This window comes from Macaca nemestrina, chromosome 13 (assembly GCF_043159975.1).
Source record: "Macaca nemestrina isolate mMacNem1 chromosome 13, mMacNem.hap1, whole genome shotgun sequence".
NCBI classification, from domain to species: Eukaryota; Metazoa; Chordata; class Mammalia; order Primates; family Cercopithecidae; genus Macaca; species Macaca nemestrina.
In genome coordinates, this window is record NC_092137.1 from 36,531,438 (window position 1) to 36,552,117 (window position 20,680).

A 20,680-nucleotide genomic window follows, 5' to 3' on the forward strand; every position below is an offset into this window, starting at 1 on the left:
ACCATCAATCTTTTGGCATCTTAGTGTACACAACTTTAAATCAAGTGGACTTGATCAGATTATTTGTAACTTCTCTTCCAGTTTTAACATTCTTTAATTTTAGATGTTAATAATGCTTTTTCTAGAAACTGATGCAGGCATGTAGAATTTTGCATCAGTCAGCAGAGAGGAAAGAGCCTTCATATTTTTCATGAAATATGTATCTGAATCAAACATCACAAGAAGGTTGCAGCATTGAATATAGGGAGGCAGGCTCCTTGTTTTATTTCACTGTAATTCTAAACTAACACCTATCAGGGTCAAAATTGGGACCACCATTTGTAATGTTGCATTTCTGTATTTAATAGTCTTGGGAACTTCATGGCCATCCTGAACTGATAATAGGTTTGTAGGAATTGCCAGTATCTAAGAGTTTAAAATACAGTAAGTCCTCACTTAACATCCTCTGTAGATTCTTGGAAACTATGACTTTTGTGAATTGACATGTAACAAAACCAGTTTTACCAGAGGCTAATTGATATAAACAAGAGTTAAATTCCTACCTTATATTTCTGGTCACGAAAACATCACCAAACTTCTAAATAAAGACCTAAAACATTTCTAATAGTAAAAGTTAAAGTAAGTGTGAGTTATATATACATTTAAGAAAGATTAACCAAAAACAAGTACAATGGTGATTCCCCATTTTTATTGAATCAGTGAGTGATACCAGTGTAGTGGTGCTGTGTTAAATCAACGAATAAATGTTTGCAAAGCAAACATTGTAAGGAGCACCTCCTTCTGCCATGCAGTTCAAACACGTACAATACCCACTGTGGCAGGCTCACTGAACCCTTTTGTCCTGCATTGTTTATTGTACGTTTGTGTGATTATCGCCTGCTTTAACGCATTTTTATTTTGTAAGAATTTGTATTTATTCACTCATTTATTTTCCAAAATGTTTATTCCAGGCCAGGGTTGAGGGTAGCTAGAGTCCATCCCAGCAGCTCTGCAAGCTGCAAGGTGGGAATCGACCCTGGACAGGACACCATCCCATTGCAGGGTACACTGACACACACACACACACACACACACACACTCTCTCTCTCTCTCTCTCTCTCACACTCTTTCTCTCTCACTCTCTTTCTCTCTCTCTCTCACACACACACACACTCTCACATTCTCTCTCTCACATACGCTCTCTCTCACACACACACACTCTCACATACTCTCTCACACACACACACACACAGTCTCCCTCTCTCTCTCTCTCTCTCTCACATACTCTCTCTCTCTCTCTCTCTCTCTCTCACACACACACACACACACACACACACACATACACATTCAGATTAGGACCATGTAGACACTCCAGTTCACCTAATATGCTCATATGCTTATCCCACACAGCGTGGAGAGAACATGCAGTCTCCACACAGAGAGTGGCCCCAACCGAGAACTGATTTTTATTCCCCTTGTTAAAGTTATGACCCAATGACATTGAACAAAACCACTGCTGTTTGAGGACCTGCTGTACTACAGCGAAGAGATGCAGAAGTATGCAGCCCTCCTCTAGGGGGCACCATCCACAGTGTGTTCTCCATGGAGGTTACATTGTGTTTATATATAATAAAGAATGAATGGCGCCCCCCACAGCTGCATCACGTGTTGAGCATAGGAGCAAACATTTCTTTTTTTCCAGAATGAACAGAGTGTTTACTACATAGTTGCTATCGACCAGCACTGGTGTACAGGCCCTGTACTTTGCCATTATTCATCACTTTCTCTTCAATAGTAACTTCTCCCCATGGATTAGAAAGCAGTTTTAGATCACAGTAAAGTCATAATGCTGAAAAATTATGAACATAAAGCCACCTTTTTCTCCATGGTTGCCTCAAGTGATGTACTGAAGCTTTACAAATAAACCCCTACCCTTCTATGAATACTGTTTTTCTAATCTCTGTTCTACTCTTTATTTATGGTTTTTATTGTTTTTCTTTTTGTTTTTTTTAAGACACAGGTTCTTGCTCTGTCACCCAGGCTGGTGTGCAGTTGTGCAGTCATAGCTGTCACTGCAGCCTCAACCTCCTGGGCTCAAGTAGTCCTCTTGCCTCGGCCTCCCAAGTAGCTGGGATTACATTCACTCACCACCACACCCAGCTAATTTTTTATTTTTTGGCAGAGGCAGGGTCTCACTATGTTGCACAGGCTGGTCTCAAACTCCTGGCCTCAAGCAGTTCTCCCACCTCGGCTTCCCAAAGTGCTGGGATTACAGGTTCAAGCCAGCTGCAGTCAGTCTGCTCTGTATTTAAATGTTTGCCATGGTACATTTCTCTTAAGAAAACTTCATAATTGACATATGTGGATTTAAGACTACCTTCCAGTCTTTAATGTTGTCTATTTCTGAACTAGAAGATGGTATTTTGAGATGTTTTGGCAAGTGCCAGTATTTCAGGAAAATTTCAGTGTTATCAGAGTAAGTTATTTTCATGCTGTCATTTCTCTGATAATATGGCAGTCTTCATGACAGTGGAGGAGTAGGTAACAAGAACATTGATGCATTTATTTAGCAAATGTTGTGGAATACCCACTCTGTACTAAATACCACTGTAGTCCCTATACAGTGTGCCTAAAGATACCAGGGCCTGGGCCTAGAGCTCCCTCTGTTGGGAAGCTGCATGTAGATGGGCCAGAGCGTAGCATGCAGGGGAATGTTCCCAGTTCAGGGCAGCACTAGGGCATCCCACTGTAGGAGGCATAGCCAGTCTCCTTCTAATGAATGTCCTGTATTTTTATTTAAATGCACCAGCCTTTCTTTGAAATTCCCTTCCATTGCAAAGCAGAGGTAGATTACAGACTAGTTTTTATCACGTTGTTTAAACTTAAATGGAGACACAGCAGTTTTCTTTAAAGGTGAAGCACATTCTAGATCAAGGTCTATGGAAAAACTCCTTTTATTGCAGGACCAGAAAAATAAAGGCACCAAGGTGCTCAGGCTCCAAAATTTCAAGGAATTTAATCCCAAGTGATATTGACTGACTCTGGGAAGTTTTCAGGGTGTTTTTAATTCATCTGTTTCCCAACATAATCCATTTGTGGTCATGACCTAAAAGTTCTTGTGACAGAAAAATGGGTTCACAATTTAGATCTCTGTGTTAGAGAAACATGGCTAATAAAGTCTTCTTTTTTCACCATTCCCTTAATAATGGGGAATGAAAAATTATGACCTTTCGAGTCATATAATTACAAATTTCTAAATGAACCATTTAGAAGTTCTCTTCTAAGGATGCAAATTAGTAATCAGTTGCTTTGCAGTGTAATACAGGCCCATGAGGTTATATTTATATGTGTAATAAAAGGTTTATGATAATGATAGAGTAGAAGATTATACCATAAATCACATTTTCCTTCTTAAAAGATAGCAAATTAAATATGCAAATATTGCCAACTAAGATTCACAAAAGACGCTATCTTGAAATATTTATGTAAAACACGGACCCATTTCACCTATTCATTGTAGTTAAGGTTTAATTTTAGATTATAAGTGTGTTTTGAGGGGACAGATGCATTCTGTTTTTCCCAGTGACTTATGTGTTATTACAGTATTCATGCTTAAAGGATGTCCAGATAAAATAAAAATGTGTTCATTATTCCAATAATAGACTCCGCTTCCCATTTCACCAGTCCATGTAGAACAATACTCAAATATTGCCATACTTTGGCCATCACCATATTAACTTCCCTCCTTTAAATTTGATTGTCTTTCAAATTCTACATTTAATTCACACAGATCTCAGCTTGCTTAATTTATATAATAAAGCATGCTTTTTTTTTAACCTTAAACATTTCTATTTCCCTTTTCTCTGGTAAGCCTTATATAACCTTCTAAAAATCATTTTGGAAGACTTCTATTAGGCTAATAACTTCAGTAATGTTGCTAGTCACCATTGCTACTTTTGTTCTTCTAAAATAGTGTAACTGACTAGCAGAGGAGAGTTAAACATCACTCCAGGTTCTGCTAACAGGGGATACTTTGAACACTTCAAATAGTGGTTACTTAAACATTAATATGAGTATTTTTTTCAACACACACATTTCGTTAACTAAAAAGCCTATTATGTAAGTATATCCAAATACATGGGTATTTGTCAGCCCATAGAGAAAAAACACTGAATATTTTAATTACTAGCATGTTGTAAGAGATGTACTTTTTTAAAGGAGTAGTAAGAAATCCCTTATGCTGCATACAATATGCAGTGTTATATGATATATATCTAACACCCATAAAGGTAATTATCATGTGAATATTTAAAAACAGGCGTTATGGGATGGGCGCAGTGACTCACACGTGTAATCCCAACACTTCGGGAACCTGAGACAGGCAGATCACTTGAGGTCAGGAGTTCAAGATGAGCCTGGCAACATTTAGCAGAGACGGCGAAACCCCATCTCTACTAAAAATACAAAAATCAGTTGGGCGTGGTGGCGCATGCCTGTAATCCCAGATACTCGGGAGGCTGAGGTGGGAGAATCACTTAAACCCAGAAGACAGAAGTTGCAGTGAGCCAAGATCATGCCACTGTACTCCAGTCTGAGTGACAGAGCGAGAGATTCTGTCTCAAAAAAAAGAAAAAAGGACATGCATTATTATGGACATGCAACAGAAATAAAACATATAATGAAAATTGGACTGTAAATTTATAATTCCCACATAACATAAATGGTCATCAGTGGTTTAAAGTGATTTATAAAGTTCATGGAAAAATTATCTGAGTCATTAATTGTAATAGTTATCAGCCTGTTCTTCACTCAGAGCCTACAAGATTTGGGTACATTTAGAAATCTGTGCATTTCAAAGTTGGACTTTATTTTGTTTATTACCACCAAAGCATGGAGTCATGTGATAACCATGAAATAGCACAGTCAGTGCTTTTTAATGATAACCAGGGCCATGGTAGAGCTGAGAAATTGGAATCTGTGCAAGAGTGGAGGATTCGGGGAGGGTATTTTAGCATCGAAGTGTTCTGCTCTGTTCGTCTTTGGAAGAAACCTGCCGTCTCTGTGTCTTCACAGGCGAGGAACTGTGCTCAGAACGTAAACAAGGCTGCACCTTGGACTGTCCCTTCGGTTTCCTAACTGATGCCCAAAACTGTGAGATCTGTGAGTGCCGCCCAAGGCCCAAGAAGTGCAGACCCATAATCTGTGACAAGTATTGTCCACTTGGATTGCTGTATGTATTTCTTAATTCAGAAAAGCTATTATGAAGTGCAACTTGGCGAAATGTTTCTACGCATTTTGTTTTATATGTTGTTTGTGAATTAATCTATGATGTATTGAGCCCAGAATGTCTATACTTGTTAGGTGATTCAGAAAGCGCGGAAAAGGTTGTATCTCCAAAGAAAAGAATCAGATTTAACTCTTATTTTTTATGGAGGTGGGCCAGACACACGCTTTGTGCCTGTTGTGTGAGACTTTCCCATAGGAGAGTCCTTTAGACACTGCTGGTGAGATTAGGAGACGGAATTGTGAGGGCCCAGTGTTGGAAATGCTACAGCCCTTCACACCTGTCCCAGGATCTGTCTGTGATCATTTATTTAACATATACTCTAAGATCAATTGAAGACCGACCCCCACTCACTTGAAATATAATGCGTCCTTATCTGCCATGCCTAGGTGTCTCACCTGGGAACTAGTCAGCATTTCGTATTTTTTTCTTTATCTAGTGTTAGATTTTATGAATTTTCTTAGAGATAAGGGTCATGACTTTTGTTATTTTAATACACCTTATTGAGTCAAACTCCATGAGAATCTAGATTATTCCGGTGGGGGAGGGCAGAAATAGACACTTCATATTTGTTTCTTTAGTGTTTGTATAAGCACCTGTATTTGCCTTTATATCAAGTTGATACCTTTAGAAAAATCACCTTAATTTATATTTTTTCCTTTGCTGTCTTTCATTTCAATCTGTCTTTCCAACTTGGTATATTTATGTGAGTGTATGTGAGTGCTAGAAATTCTTTTTTTTTTTTTTTTTTTTTAAGGCAGGGTATTGCTCTGTCACCTAGGCCGTAGTGCAGTGGCACAAGCATGGCTCACTGCAGCCTCAACCTCCCAGGCTGTCAGTCCTCCCAGCTCAGCCTCAGCCTCCCAAGTAGCTGGGACTAGAGGCATGTGCCACCATGCCCAGCTAATTTTTGTATTTTTTGGTGAGATGGGGTTTCACCATATTTCCCAGGCTGATCTGGAACTCCTGGCTCAAGCAATCAGCCTGCCTCGGCCTTCCAAAGTGCTGGATTACAGGCATGAGCCACTGTGCCCAGCCTAGTACTAGTAATTATAAGGGACTTAGACCCATCATCTCTTCTCATCTTCTGTCAGTCATCCTTTTCGTTCTTCCTTTAAAAATTCTAGTTTAGGGAGAGATCTTCTTTCTAATTTTCATTGGATAATTAAATTGGAAACATTGTTCCTTAAAATTCCCCAGATAAAATAATGAATCATCATCATTCTTAATCCTAAAATATGAATATGATGCCAATAAGAGTATTATTTTTTAACCTAACTGCTCATGTAAAATGAAGTAGTATTACCACAATAGTAGCTGCAACCACTTGCTACAGTATCATGACAGTTCAGAATCAAGGCTTTGTTCAAATCCAACCGTCATCTTGGAGAAAAGTCTCTTAGATGATTGTGAATTTCACTTTGTATTCCTGCCGGCACATTCAGGGAGGACCCAGTTGGACACCTTGGACAACTGAATATTATACTGACTAGAACACATGTTTTAAGGACACATACCAAAAGAGAATTCCTGGCCAGACACCACATGGGAGTGTCAAGATGAAGGCAGCAGTTGGTGCCCCTTTTATGTAACCTTCTGACTAAAGAATTACTTTATGCATGCAGTAGATACTTCCAGAAAGGAGGGAGGGAGAGATAGATGGATGGATGGATCAGTAGGTGGGTGGGGGGGTGGGTGGGTGCGTGGATGGATGGATGGATGGATGGATGGATGGATGGATGGAGAAACAAATGAATAAACAGATAAACCAACAAAATCTCCTTCACTTTCCTATTCTTGGAGTTTCACATTCATCTTTTTACTGTGGTGTACCACTCTCCCTAATTAAATCAACAGTCATGTCATTGGGATTCTGAGAGCCACGTCCTAGAAGCGCACAAGTGCTTGGGCAACTCTCAGCCTTGGTCATGAATGAGTGGTGGTCATGGCCACAGGGTGCTAATTACCCATACCCCAGGAGTCTTTGAGAGCAAAAGTCAAGTCATTCTGTTTAATAGCAATATCACTTTATTGACCCTTGGTCTGAGTGCTTGGGCATCATTTGAGACATTTTGATTTTCTGACCTCTGACAAAATTTTAATTACCCAGGAAGAATAAGCACGGCTGTGACATCTGCCGTTGTAAGAAATGTCCAGAGCTGTCATGCAGTAAGATCTGCCCCTTGGGTTTCCAGCAGGACAGTCACGGCTGTCTTATCTGCAAGTGCAGAGGTAAGTGTATACACATGGCCCTTCCCCCTCAAAGCAGCCAGGGGCACCGAAACAAAGAACAGAAGGACACCCTGTAAATGAAATGGTTTCGGTGATTGCTGCCTATTCTGACACAAATGTCAGTCTCTGTGGGACTGTCCCACAGGACTCCATTTTCCTTTCATTTTTATGAAGTAAAAGCTTAGACTAGAATGTAAAGTAAGCGTATGATGGACAAGCACATTGACTAAATTAATCACTTCCTGGCTCTTTTTACTCGTATCAGGAACTTTAGCGTAAAGCACAATTATCTCAACCTCTATAGAGCCTCTCTCTGTTCAGGAGTACGATCCATAAAATTGCAACAGTAAATATCCCCATTTCAAAGTTCTAGAGGGTGGGTATAGCTCAAAAGTTAGCTTCTGTATTTCCAGATAACAGTTTTCCATGAGAATTTAGCCTTTGGCTGAATAAGCACATGCCAGCCCACAGCTGTGAATAAGCACAGAGCCCAGGTATCCCTGCTGCTTGAGGCTTCTCCAGGGAGATTCCTGAAGCCACTGAGCATGCGCCCTGACCGCTGTTTCTGCCCTTACCCCAGCTCCACCCCTGCTGCCTGTCCCTGTATGTTGTAGTTGTCAGCATGATCCACAGATTAAACTATAAAAGATTCCTAAACTTTGTTTTACGATTTTTCAAAACTGGACAGTTACCACCTTAATGGTGTTTCTAAGGGGTTGGAGTAAACAAAAATCTAGTCACTGTTTTAATTGTTCTGCTGAACAAACTCTGTTATTTGCAAGGGGCCCAGGATGTCCTCATTGGTTGAAGCTTCTAGAATGATTATTCTGAATACATTCAACATATGTGTAACATTTGTTATAAAATCGGTGCTTGTTTGTTGTATAAAATAAGAGAAAGTAAAGTAGAAGAAATAAAAAATCAGCGATCATCCTACCAATTGGAGAGAAACTATTTGCAGGTTTTTTCCTCTTTTTTCAAAATTGAGAGCATATTGACTTAAATTCTTTTCATGAACGTGTCTCATATCACAAACTATCCTGTGTAGACATAATTGTTGGTGGCCAGGGTCCAGTCCATGTACAGACTCCGCAGGCTGTTTCTCCTATGCAATAGCCACTTCTTTACCAGGCTGCCTTCTGTCTGTCCAGAGGTCTCTGCTTCAGCTGGGCCACCCATCCTGTCAGGCACTTGTCTCACTGTGGATGGTCATCATCATAAAAATGAGGAGAGCTGGCATGATGGGTGCCGGGAATGCTACTGTCTCAATGGACGGGAAATGTGTGCCCTGATCACCTGCCCGGTGCCTGCCTGTGGCAACCCCACCATTCACCCTGGACAGTGCTGCCCATCATGTGCAGGTAAAAGCTGGCTGCCATCTGTGTGCTCCATAAGCAAATGACTTCTGCCTTGCAGGGGCCTAGACACATTTGTAACTCTGGGGAGGTTGGAGGGGACGACCCCTGGAACACTTTTCAGCACTGCGTTGTTTTTGTCAACAACCACCACAGAATGGTCCGGGCACTATCAGTGAAGAACCAAAGACCAGAGAAAATTCTAACATTCTAGAAACAAGTCTCCTTTTTGAATGATTGACTCGGTTATATAAGGTCTTCGGATTACATTTTTGTAAAGGTTTGTGGGCTGATGTACTTACGTTCCAGCTTTCCATTTTATTGATAGCATATTAAGTCTGAATGTCCTCATTAATTTGAGGGGATTGGTGCTAGTTTTATCCCATAAAACCTTATCACATATAAAGTAATGCTTGAGAGGGAGAAACTTATTGAAGTCTGTGGCTATTGTTCTTTTATAAATTAGTGGACATGTGGCACTCTTGCCAAATGAAAAGATTTAGAGTTAACACACATCCAAAACCCTTAAAATCATAATCACGGTAATCAAGATAAGTTACTGGAAAGCCAGAACAGATTTGTAATTCAGGGGGGTCTGAATTATGATTGTCAATAACAGTAATTATAACCATAAACCTCATCTAGTACCTTTTATCCAAAGAGCTCAACACAGTCTTATGTCTATTATTTCCCTCTCTGTGCAGGCCACTTTGAGTTAGGGAAAACCACACTGAGGCCGTTTCTCATTTGGAAAACAGACACAGAAAGATGGACTCTCTTACCCAGAGTAAAATAGTATGTCTGCCGAAAGGCCTGGGAAAAATGAAGTCTCTCAAATCTTGTATCAGATTTCTTTCGAAGTTAAGTCTACTGTCAGATTTTGGAGTATGATTGTTTTTCCTCTGGTCAGTCCTGGTCCTGCATCTCCCTGTGCATGAGTCCACCTGTGCAAAAGGTGTAGCTGGGAACCTGAGGCCTGGTCCTTTTGCAACAAGACTAGCCTGGGAGGGAAGTTGACCTTGTTCGCATAATGGTCGGGGAGTCAGGGAGAGGGACACTTAAGTCCCTTTCAGCTCTGAGATTCTGCACAGCTCAATAGCTACAGTATCAGAGTGACAGGCAGCTCCCATACCTTGTAGAAAACCAGATTACAATGCAGAAGAGATGACTCTCTTTATTTTGTTTTGCTTCCCTGTAGTTCAGTTAGAGGTATTCCATATCAGAACTCTTTCCTTTTTTCCCGTATTTTGCTAGTTAAATGTGAAAAACTTCTAGAGTCCCCTGCATAAGAAGGTAAATGAGGACTTTAATATGGTAGAACTTTGTATTGACTCTTTGGGGAGGGAAAAGTCATGTGTTTGCATGGAGACCCCTGCTTTAATTATAGATGTGAATGCATAGAGGAGGGATTTGTACCTGGGTCTTCGCTAAACGTCCTCAATGAAGAATTCTAACAGCTAGACTGGTAGAAATGCAAAGACATTAAGAATAGATAATTGACCTAAGAGCTGAAAATGAGTAGAACCAGAAAGATCTTTCTCTATTACAGTGTCGTGGAAAGTTCTTACGTAAGCACACGTGAAGTTGTTGTTAATACCTTATTGTGGGTGTGTCAACATCTGGATATACGTGTATGAAAACACATTTATGTATATGGATGTGTAGAGGTAAATTTTTTTCACAAACCTTTTGCATGTTGCCATATAAGGCTCCTTCTGAGTAGAGACTCCAGAGCTGTTGCATTCACGGACTCCTACTTTAAAGAATATTTTTCTCCCCTCTTCATTCCAAGATCAGCTGTTTTTCTCCTTGGGATACAGGAGCATCTCCTGAACTCTTCTAATGAATATTTACTAAATGATATCGTCTCTGAGATTTTCTGTCTTCCATACTCTCTACCTTTGAGTTTATCTTTTGTCTCCATGTCCCTGGCCCCTCTTGTGTTTTGCCTTGAGGCACATCGTGTAGCAAAAAGGTGAGCAAGAAAGCATACCTACAAACACACACATCAGATTTCCTCTGACCACTTCCGTACATGTCAGCATTTAACAAGGCAGTAATTGTCAGTCCTCTCTAAGCCCTTTTTGAAAGCAGTAAGGGAGGCTTTTGCTATATTCATGTGTTGATACTCTTTGGGACTTTTGTTTCTCTGTAAACCACAAATGCACATTTACCATATTGTTCAGCACAGTTTTCACTGTAATCATCTTCCTCTCTGTTGTTCTTATACTGGAAAGTTGGTTACAGTTGCTTGTGAATGTAAGCATGGATTGATGAATATCAGTTTTCTGTGATAGTCCCTGGGTCTAAGTTCCAGCCTTTTTAGTAATTCCCTTGAGACGAAGCTGTATTAGAAGTTTTTACCCCCTTAACTGGAAATCAGCTCACATCACTTAATTTCATTAGTATTGTTGACTCTCATGCTAACCACCACTTTGAAAGTCATAGCCCCAATTCACTCTTAAGGAGATTTCAGCTCTGAGCATCTCTGCATATATGGACCCGTAATGGGGCGTAACTTCCACCGAGCTCCAAGCATGAGCTAGCCATGATGTCTCCAGACTATTTCTTGGCGGGATTCAACACTGTCAACACCTTCTGGAAGTGCTTGTTGTATTTGGATTACATGACTATGGTTAATGTCTTCATACTTCTCATTTACCCAGAAAAACTTCAGGGCAACTCCCAGCCCCTCTTCAGACATTTTCAACATTAAATTCCCTCTCTATCAGTGTCATCTCTCCTAGAGACCAAAACTACCTCTCCTCTGGGGCAGGAAATGATAGTTATCACCAGCCTTCCAGCATTTACCTCTCTTGATGATGTTGTTGCCAAACACATGTTTAGTCTCAGGTGAGGGTTTTCAGACTGTTAATTCTACGGGAGCATTCCTGCTCAGTTTGCTGGCCGCTGGTTTAGATTGGGGTGTGGCCTGCTTGACAGCAGGATGTATTTCCAAGCATAAAAGTACTCAGGATCCCAGAAATAATAAAGCAGATAGGACATCAATCATTTGGATGTTTTATTTAATCTGGATACATATCCGTGATCCAAACAACCATAGACTTGGGTTGCAGTTTCCCTTGTCTCTTCCTGAGCTCTCAGTTTCCTCGTGCGTAAAATAAGGTGACTGTAAGGAATAAATGAAATAACACATGTAAAGTGCTTAGCATGGAAATAACTGAACCATAGCAAGTATTCCGTAAATGAGAGATCTGAATTCGAGTCAATCCTGCACATTCACAGAAATGCCTGAAGAGGCCCCTGTTCTCATCTCTAGAGAGGAAGTCCCCTCCCTGTAATTTAATGATCTTATTGAATTCTCTTACTACTGTTGACGGACTCAAACCACTCGAACCTCACATCCTAATATTAGTTCTTTTGCCATTGTCTTCTGTTTCCATGCATGGAATATTTTCTTCGCTATTCTCTTGATAAGAATAGAGTGAGATGCTCTTCAGAGTTCATCTTTTTTATCCCTTAAAGCAAACAGCACCAGGCTTTCAAGAGTTGGAAAGACTGCAGATGAATAATGTCTTGTGTTCTGATTTTGTGTCATTCCCCAGATGACTTTGTGGTGCAGAAGCCAGAGCTCAGCACTCCCTCCATTTGCCACGCCCCTGGAGGAGAATACTTTGTGGAAGGAGAAACGTGGAACATTGACTCCTGTACTCAGTGCACCTGTCACAGCGGACGGGTGCTGTGTGAGACAGAGGTGTGCCCACCGCTGCTCTGCCAGAACCCCTCACGCACCCAGGATTCCTGCTGCCCACAGTGTACAGGTAAGCAGCGTCATGCCTCGTATATGCTTGGTGGGGAAGGATGCAGCTCTGGGTGTTGTCATTCTGTGGGACCCACAGGTCAGGGTGACCCCCATGTAGGAGGGTGCCAAACCGGGTATCGCATCAGGAACAGCTATCAGCCTGCTTCCTGCATGTATTCTCTTTACCAGCCACCTATTTATGCAGTCAGTGTGCCTCATACCTGAGATAACTGTGAAACAAAAAAGGAGACTGTTTATCTTGCCATTTATTTCCTTAACCCTACATCTCAAACTCAAGGAATATACCTAAGTAGAGATAGTTCCACTGCACCAAATTAACCAAATGATTTTGTTAATGTGAAAAGTCATCTTTGTGTAACAAATGTGAAGAACAGTTATTGATAAATAATGTAAATAAAATTCTTTGAAAAATGTAAGGGTGGTGAAGAGACCTTGATATATGCATAATGCCACACTCTCAAACTTGGGATGATTAGTAAGTTAATACTAAAAAGCATTAAGTAAGTAGCACTGCACATGTATAAGGAGTTCTATTATTTTCTACTTTTTATTTCTCAGATTATCTGATCTTAGCAGGTAAATGTATGGCCATGAAACTTATTAGAAGGAAATTTGTCAAGATGTTAATCAAAAGTTACTGGTTTTATATAACTTTAGTAGTACTTTTAATTAACAGTGGATGTGACTTTTTCAAAAGATATTTAAATATGAAATTACCAAGTTGACAGAACAACTAGTTTTCTTGTTGTTGCTTATTCTTCCCATATTTCAACTTAATAACCATTTACTTTCTAAACATATATTCATAGAGCATTTCTGCTTAGCAAAACATAAACCCTTGTATTTTATTACTTTTTTTACATTGGATTATCTGGTCAGCTTGCCAGAATCTGTTGTTCCATTATTATGTGCAGCATCATCAGTGTCTAAATTTTTTATAGGTATATGTTGATGGCATTTTTGGAATTGATAGATGAACTTATAGGGATAGCCACATTACTGGCTGTTGTCATCATGCACGGCAGCCCAAGTATTATCGTTTTAGTACAGAATTGTTAATCTGAGAAGCTTAATTAGCACTACATCTTTTCTAGTATAAGAAATAGTTCATATGTGTTACATTTTTAGGATATGCATGACCTATCATTTCCAACTATTTTGTCAACACAATTTACTCAGATTCAAACCTTACTAATGTTTTTTGTTAATATATAGCAATGACTTTATTTACATCCCCTTGGTAGAAACCCCTTAGAGTGGTCTTTTCCTTGGTGATAATGGATTTATATCCATTTAGCTATTGAATTTACAAATATTTATAGAATGCCTGAATTGAGCTATGGGGATTCCAAGGTTAACGAAAACAGACATGACTCCTGTCCTGGAGCAATCGCCAAAAAAAGAGCCAAGCAATCCAATATTCCACATTAAGTCAATAATGATAAAGTAAGAGGTGTGCCTTGAAAGGGAGGATTCAAGAACATAGGCAATCCGGGAAACTAAAGCAGCAAATACCCCTAGTGCTGTTTGTGTTAGGATCTGAGTGATGAACTTAGGGGTTGACTAAGGGAGTGGCACTGGGGGAGGAAATGCCTCCAGGACCACTGGCCCAAATTCATTGATGGGACACCTTACTGAACTCAGAGTTTCAACCCGTACAGAGAAGGAGAGCTACGTGGAGATGGAACCTCTGAGTATGCTAATGTGGGTGGCATGTGCAGAGGCCCAGGGGTTCTAGCCAAGCAAGGCGGTGGTATTCCTGCATCCCTTTCCATCTTTCCAAAGAACAGGCAGCCCCTCACGTGCCTGGCTTTGACTTCTCATTCATTAACTTAGGCCTGGATTTTTTTCTTTACCTATAACTAATGGATGTTTCTGGACTTTCTCAATCACAGTTGTATTGAGATACAAAAAAATAAAAAGCTTTAAAACTCAAATTATCAATTTCTTCCCATCACAGTAATTCTCAACAGTGGCACTGATAAGCGGCATATTACACATATAGAAAAATACCATCTCTAATCTTAGGACACTTGCATTCTAAAATGGCCCAAAAGGCATAGCTCCACAGTGTGATAACAGCTTACGAAGGGTCGTATCCCTCATGCTGCTTCCATCTGTGGGATGCCCTGTCATTTCCTCTCTTCAGCTTTCCCTCTTCTCTGGCCTGGTTTAAAGCAAGGTCTGGTAAGGAAATGAGGAAAGACTGCACATCACTGCAAGTGAAGCTTATTTCACTAGCATACAAAAGGGAGAGGGTAAAATAGCACTTGTTTCTTTCCATAATGTTCAAAATTTTCTTTCCTTTATTTTTAGAGTTGGAGAAAAAGCATGGCAGAGAAGGGAGAGGGAGGTAGAAAATGAAAAAGGAACACCAGTGAAAACACTGGTAAAGATCAAATAAAGGAGTAAACATTTGGAAACAGAAGTGTAAAGAAGGGGGCCTAGAGCAGGAAAAATGAGAAAAGAGGCCCAAAGAAGGGAGATGCTATGGGTAAGATTCCAAAAAACAGTGTCGATCAGGGTTGGATCAGGAACCTCCTGCCTGGTGGAAGGAAACCTGCAGACTGCCTCGGCTCCAGCCCTCATGCCATCACTGCCAGCATATGCTGATGCCCTCTGGGTTCTTTCCAGGCCTCGGTGAGAGCCCTGCAGATTCCAGGCTATTCACTTCACTGTCATTCCATAGCTTCCTCACTGCTGTTCCTGCTTCCTCTTTTCAGTTTTTAGACACAAGGTTGGAAATGCTTGCATGAGCTAAGTTAACGTAAGTCACAAAAACCTCACGGAGATTTGCAGGGCCTATTGTGAACAAGAGGGTATTGTCCTTATTTCTAGCCAAAGCAGAAGTTAGCACTGGTCAGTCTCTTGAGGAAGAAATTATCCCTAGACATAGGTAACCACAAAAAGGTCATTGAGAAAGTCATCCTGTCTTGCCATCTCTAACCTATGTGGATGGGATCTGTGGAATCATATCTGAAATTGGACCTGGAGTACATATGGAGCCATGGAACAAATGGCTGTTCTTCAACTTATGCCTGCTGCCTTTGGGACTAGTCATAGGAGATACGGTTACCCAGTTTAAAGGAGAGGGTATGGGCCGAGCCCATTATGCTGGCTTCTCTGTCTCTCGGAGAAGGTCCACAATGAAGTAACTGCCTTGGTCCTCAAAAAGGCCCTTCTGGTCACATCCTACTTACTGGCTGTAGGGTATATTCATGAGGTGGATAGAAGGAAAAAGTGACACGTAGAGCTTCTGGATCATGTGCTAACTACATGTCTCAGTTGTTTCTGGTTCTTGGCTAAAAATAAGAGTTCATGAAGTTGGTTCTGGGAAGAACAGACGACAACTCTTTCGATTGTGGACACATTGAGAAAATGTGGCCCTCTTAGAGGTTTGCTAGGTAGGGCTGTCGTGGCTGTGTCTAGACTCTTGAGTGGTGAAGTTGATTGGAAGTGCTCTCTTATCAGTGGGATTATGACATTTCTAAACTAGGAACCACACCCACTTACATTTTCCTTTCTGATATCTCAGTCATATTGCTGCCTGAAGTTACAGTTTTCATTGATTTTAGTGGAAACCAATGCCCAAAGTGATATCTGGATTTTCTGGTGACATTTTCTGTTGCAAGTTGTAAATAGATCTGGGGACTTTCAGGTCTCAGTCTTTAAATAGCAAAGAAACAGATGATTTGCACATGATTTCTCTGTGGTTGCATCCTTATGAGTGATTGAGATTTCTTACCTTTCAGCCATTAATGTGAATTCCTGAGCATTGGAATGTTGCACATAGGTGGGTTTTGGTAGTCTGGTACTATGAAAATTTGTCTGAATATTGATTGGTCAAAATTGCATGTGGCCGCAAGTAAGAAAAAACCCAGCTACAAATTTTAAGTAAATAGAGGTTTATTTTACATATATGACAAGACATTTGGAGGCAGATGTTTATCAGCATTGATTCAGTGCCTCATTGGGGTCAAGGCCTTTCTCTTCTGATAGGGGTGTCACAGCCGTGATCAACACACTCCTATCAAGGCAGGAAGAATGTGGAAGGATGATGGCAGAACATATCTACCCTTCTTTGAAGAAAGTGAAAGCTTTCCCAGAAATCCCCTTGTTAGCCATTACGTCCCATTAGCTACAGCTAGATGATGGGGCCACCCCCATTTCAAGGGAGCCTAGGAAAGCAGGGAACAGGATTGTCCCATTTACTTACATGCATTGTAATCGAAGTCCTGGGACTACCCCAAAGAAAACCAGGATTGCATTAAGCTAATGAAGAAAGAGTGGATGTTGTGTAAGCAACTAACAGAATAACTGTGACACCTCTTTTTTGATCTTTGTTATTTTTAAAAATTTAAGACCCTTCCTGAATCAGCCTTTCTGATTTGTTACTGTGTCGTTTATTCAAGGAGGCACCCAAAGCCATCATGACTGGGTGTGCTGTGAAACACACTATGTTGCGTAGTTGCTGGCCAACAGCAGCATCTTTGCTGACCTATATGTTCATTTTTCCAGATCAACCTTTTCGGCCTTCCTTATCCCGGAATAACAGCGTACCTAATTACTGCAAAAATGATGAAGGGGATATATTCCTGGCAGCTGAGTCCTGGAAGCCTGACGTTTGTACCAGCTGCATTTGCATCGATAGCGTAATTAGCTGTTTCTCTGAGTCCTGCCCTTCCGTATCCTGCGAAAGACCTGTCTTGAGAAAAGGCCAGTGTTGTCCCTACTGCATAGGTAAGACCAAGAAAAAAACATCTTTCAACTGTTTTTTTTCCTGCTTGACATGTCACACAGACCCAATGTAGCAACACTGAGCAGAAGAGAGGTATGGAAGATGTACTCCCAAGAGAAGGTGCCTTAAGAATAAAGAAATGAGGCCAGGCGCAGTGGCTCACGCCTGTTATCCCAGCACTTTGGGAGGCCAAGGTGGGTGGATCACTTGAGGTCAGGAGGTCAAGACTAGCCTGGCCAAAATGGTGAGGCCCCATCTCTACCAAAAATACAACAAATTAGCTGGGTGTGGTGGCACACACCTGTAATCCCAGCTACTCCAGAGGCTGAGGCAGGAGAATCACTTGAACACGGGAGGCAGAGGTTACAGTGAGCCAAGATTGCGCCACTGCACTCCAGCCTGGGTGACAGAGCAAGACTCCATCTCAAAAAAAAAAAAGAAAGAAGAAAAAGAAGAATAAAGAAATGTTCTCTGAGAATGTCATAATGTTATAGCACTGTCGTGTTCTATCGGGCTCCTTTGCCAGTTCAGGGTTTTCAATTTCAGAACTCTTTCTCCAGCCTATTTTTTACAGTGTTTTGTTTTTTTTGTTTTGTTTTGTTTTTTTATAGACAGAGTCTCACTCTGTCACCCAGGCTGGAGTGCAGTGGCTCAATCTCAGCTCGCTGCAACCTCCGCCTCCTGGGTTCAAGCAGTTCTCCTGCCTCAGCCTCCCTAGTAGCTGGGATTACAGGTGCCTGCCACCTCGCCTAGCTAATTTTTGTATTTTAGTAGAGATGAGGACAGTGGTGTTTTTTTCCAGATAGAAACACCATGTCTCATATTAGAGTCCACTTAGTTTATAAAGCTTGCTGCTGCCTTGAGATCAACTAAATATGACATATTAATTTAATCTCCCCGTTGTTCCTGTCTTCTGGCACTTAATGGATTCTGTTTCAGCCACGTGGTTGTCCCTGTCAATGGCTAGGCACACAGAGTGAGGCCTGAGTAACTCTAGAGCCCTCTCCTTCTTGTGACCCATGGTGGTGATGCATCTTTTTGAGCAGAGGATCTATGTATATTAGCACCTAACATTTGGGCCAAAACTAGTCCTGTGGACATAAGCCAGATGCTGTTCTGAGGCCCAAAAGGTGAGACAGCTGGCAGTTCTATCAAGGACAGCCCCTGTTCCCTAGGCTTTCACTCTCTTTTAATGCTTTTGTATCCAGTAAAGCTCAAAGTCAAATGAAAGACGGTGACATGTTTCAATCAGATAGTGAACCTATAATCAGAGTAGCAAATGAAAAATTTTACAGTCTGTACTAATCACACATATTGTACATTTATTGTTGGAGATTTTGCATGTTTTCTAAACACAAGTCATTGCATATATCTGGAGTGATAGATGGGGAATAAAGGAGATCTGGCTACAGAGTTTTGTGGCATTTCCCATAGATAAGCTGAGGAATGGCGGCCGTAACTCAAGCTCATGAGGACATCTCCCTGTTCTTGTCTTGGAACCTCTGGCCACTAGACAGGGCCGCTCTGAGTCTTTTACTCTGCTTATTGGTATATGAGATAGAAATGGCTGTTCTTAGGAATTTTACACAGATTTTCTTACTGTAATGGTCAAAGAGTAATAAAAGTTCTGTTTTAAAAGCTAGATGGCCAAAGAGTAATAGAAGTGTCTATTTTAAAAGCTAGACCCTCTTTTAATAGTTACCATCCATATAATTTATTCTTCAAACCGTGGTGCTTTTGAGAGTGAAAAGGGGGCTGTTAATAATTCTGATGGTACAATAGTCATAGATCAGGAGTGTCCCAAGCAAACTGGATATGTGCTAGCCCTGCATTTTAACACCAGCTTCTCTGTGCTGCCCGTAAGCTTTCTAGCTTCTAAGTAGAGCCAAAAATGTATCAAGGCATATATCCAATTTAGTGCTACTTACTTTTCAAAGAGCTGATCAAAATTCATGCAACAAAATGGCACTACATTTGGTGAGATCTAAATGAAAGCTACAACTAGGCTACTATTTAAGGCTGGGTAAGGGGGAAATATAGCCAATATCCCCATAGTTATATATCAAAACTTTTTTCTTTTAGCTTTTTAAGTTCAGAGGTACAAGTGCAGTAAAACTTCCATACTAAAGGAAATGGTTCACAAGTCAATCAGGGATACTTGTGTCATACTTGGGAAACCAGGGACCTGGAGGTCTGAGAATTCCATATTACCTTCAGAGGAAAAACCTAACAGCAGATCTCTCACGTGTTGAAAATTCTCAGATTGTTTTGTGTAAATTTATTGTTGTGTTTTGCTACTTAATTGGTAAATTCGTAATTAGTAAATTATTCAACTAGTAAATTTGTTTTCATATGATAGATAATCATCTCTCACAAAACCAATTTAAATTCACATGTATGAAGAGAAAATTCAAAATTATGAATAGAAACTTTCAAATCATAATATTCTTTAGTCTTTTTTTATTTTTTATTTTTTGCCTTCCTACTTTCTATTCCAATTCCTGCATCATTTAGATTATACATTCTTCATTGGTGTAGGAAAAAAAGGACCAGTTTGGCTCAAATTTGTGATTTTGATTTTAAGTTGGAGTGCAGCACTTTTGCTAAATTGTAGTTCATATGAGCTCATAGTGGTATAGTGGACATTTTGATTCTGATCTATCTATCTCCACAACTCCCCTCCCCCTCCCAAATTGATGCATGTGTAATGTTATCATACCTATGTGCCTTATTCACTCATTCATCTTAATAATTTATATGTGGTGTTGTGTTATTGAAATAGTCATTAAGCTCTCTTCTGTCTGCATCATATTTACTTTACAAGTAGCCTTGTTAGATAGGCGTTCATCCTTTCTCTTCTATCCCTGCTATGTCTAAACCTACGAAGTCAAGTTCACGACTATGATATAGGGATTTCCTGTCTGACTCTCCAGTTTGCATTTGGGCTTGTTCTCTTATCAACTAAGAGGTCCTGACTTCCAGGACCTCTATATAAGGGTCCCTATATAAGGGTGCCAAGCCGGGCCAGCACAAGCCACCCAAAGGCAGTTGCCAGCTGTGCTTCATTGGCAGAGCCTTTATCACCATCCAGAGATCACTGAGCAAAGGAAAAACATGGAAACATGGTCAGGCGGCGTGTCTTAAAGCACCCAGTTGTTTGTCCAGTGGGCACCAAAGACCAGTGCTTGCGTTGTTTCCTGTTTTAGGCTTTCTCAGTTTTAACCCAGATAATCATCTATTCTCAGGATCTTGTGTATCTTGCTGTTAGAATGTATAGACTATCTCACCCCAGCCTACAGTGCTGACCT

The 20,680-nt window shown here is 40.6% G+C and overlaps 2 protein-coding genes across 5 annotated transcripts in view; one reads left to right on the forward strand and one right to left on the reverse strand.

Moving 5' to 3' along the window:
• The window catches only part of LOC105464838 (cysteine rich transmembrane BMP regulator 1), a 196,452-nt gene that overhangs the window by 150,763 nt on the left and 25,009 nt on the right, over positions 1-20,680 (forward strand). For all 4 annotated transcript variants that reach the window (XM_011712923.3, XM_011712925.3, XM_011712926.3 and 1 more), the window contains 5 exons: positions 5,053-5,209; positions 7,374-7,495; positions 8,647-8,856; positions 12,417-12,632; positions 17,153-17,374. In XM_011712923.3, the coding sequence (XP_011711225.1) occupies positions 5,053-5,209; positions 7,374-7,495; positions 8,647-8,856; positions 12,417-12,632; positions 17,153-17,374 (927 nt within the window). The remainder of the gene's footprint in view (positions 1-5,052; positions 5,210-7,373; positions 7,496-8,646; positions 8,857-12,416; positions 12,633-17,152; positions 17,375-20,680) is intronic.
• Positions 8,719-20,680, reverse strand: part of LOC105464835 (fasciculation and elongation protein zeta 2) — an 82,452-nt gene continuing 70,490 nt past the window's right edge. The window contains exon 11 of the transcript XR_011611612.1: positions 8,719-11,980. The gene's annotated coding sequence lies outside the window, so the exon portion shown is untranslated. The remainder of the gene's footprint in view (positions 11,981-20,680) is intronic.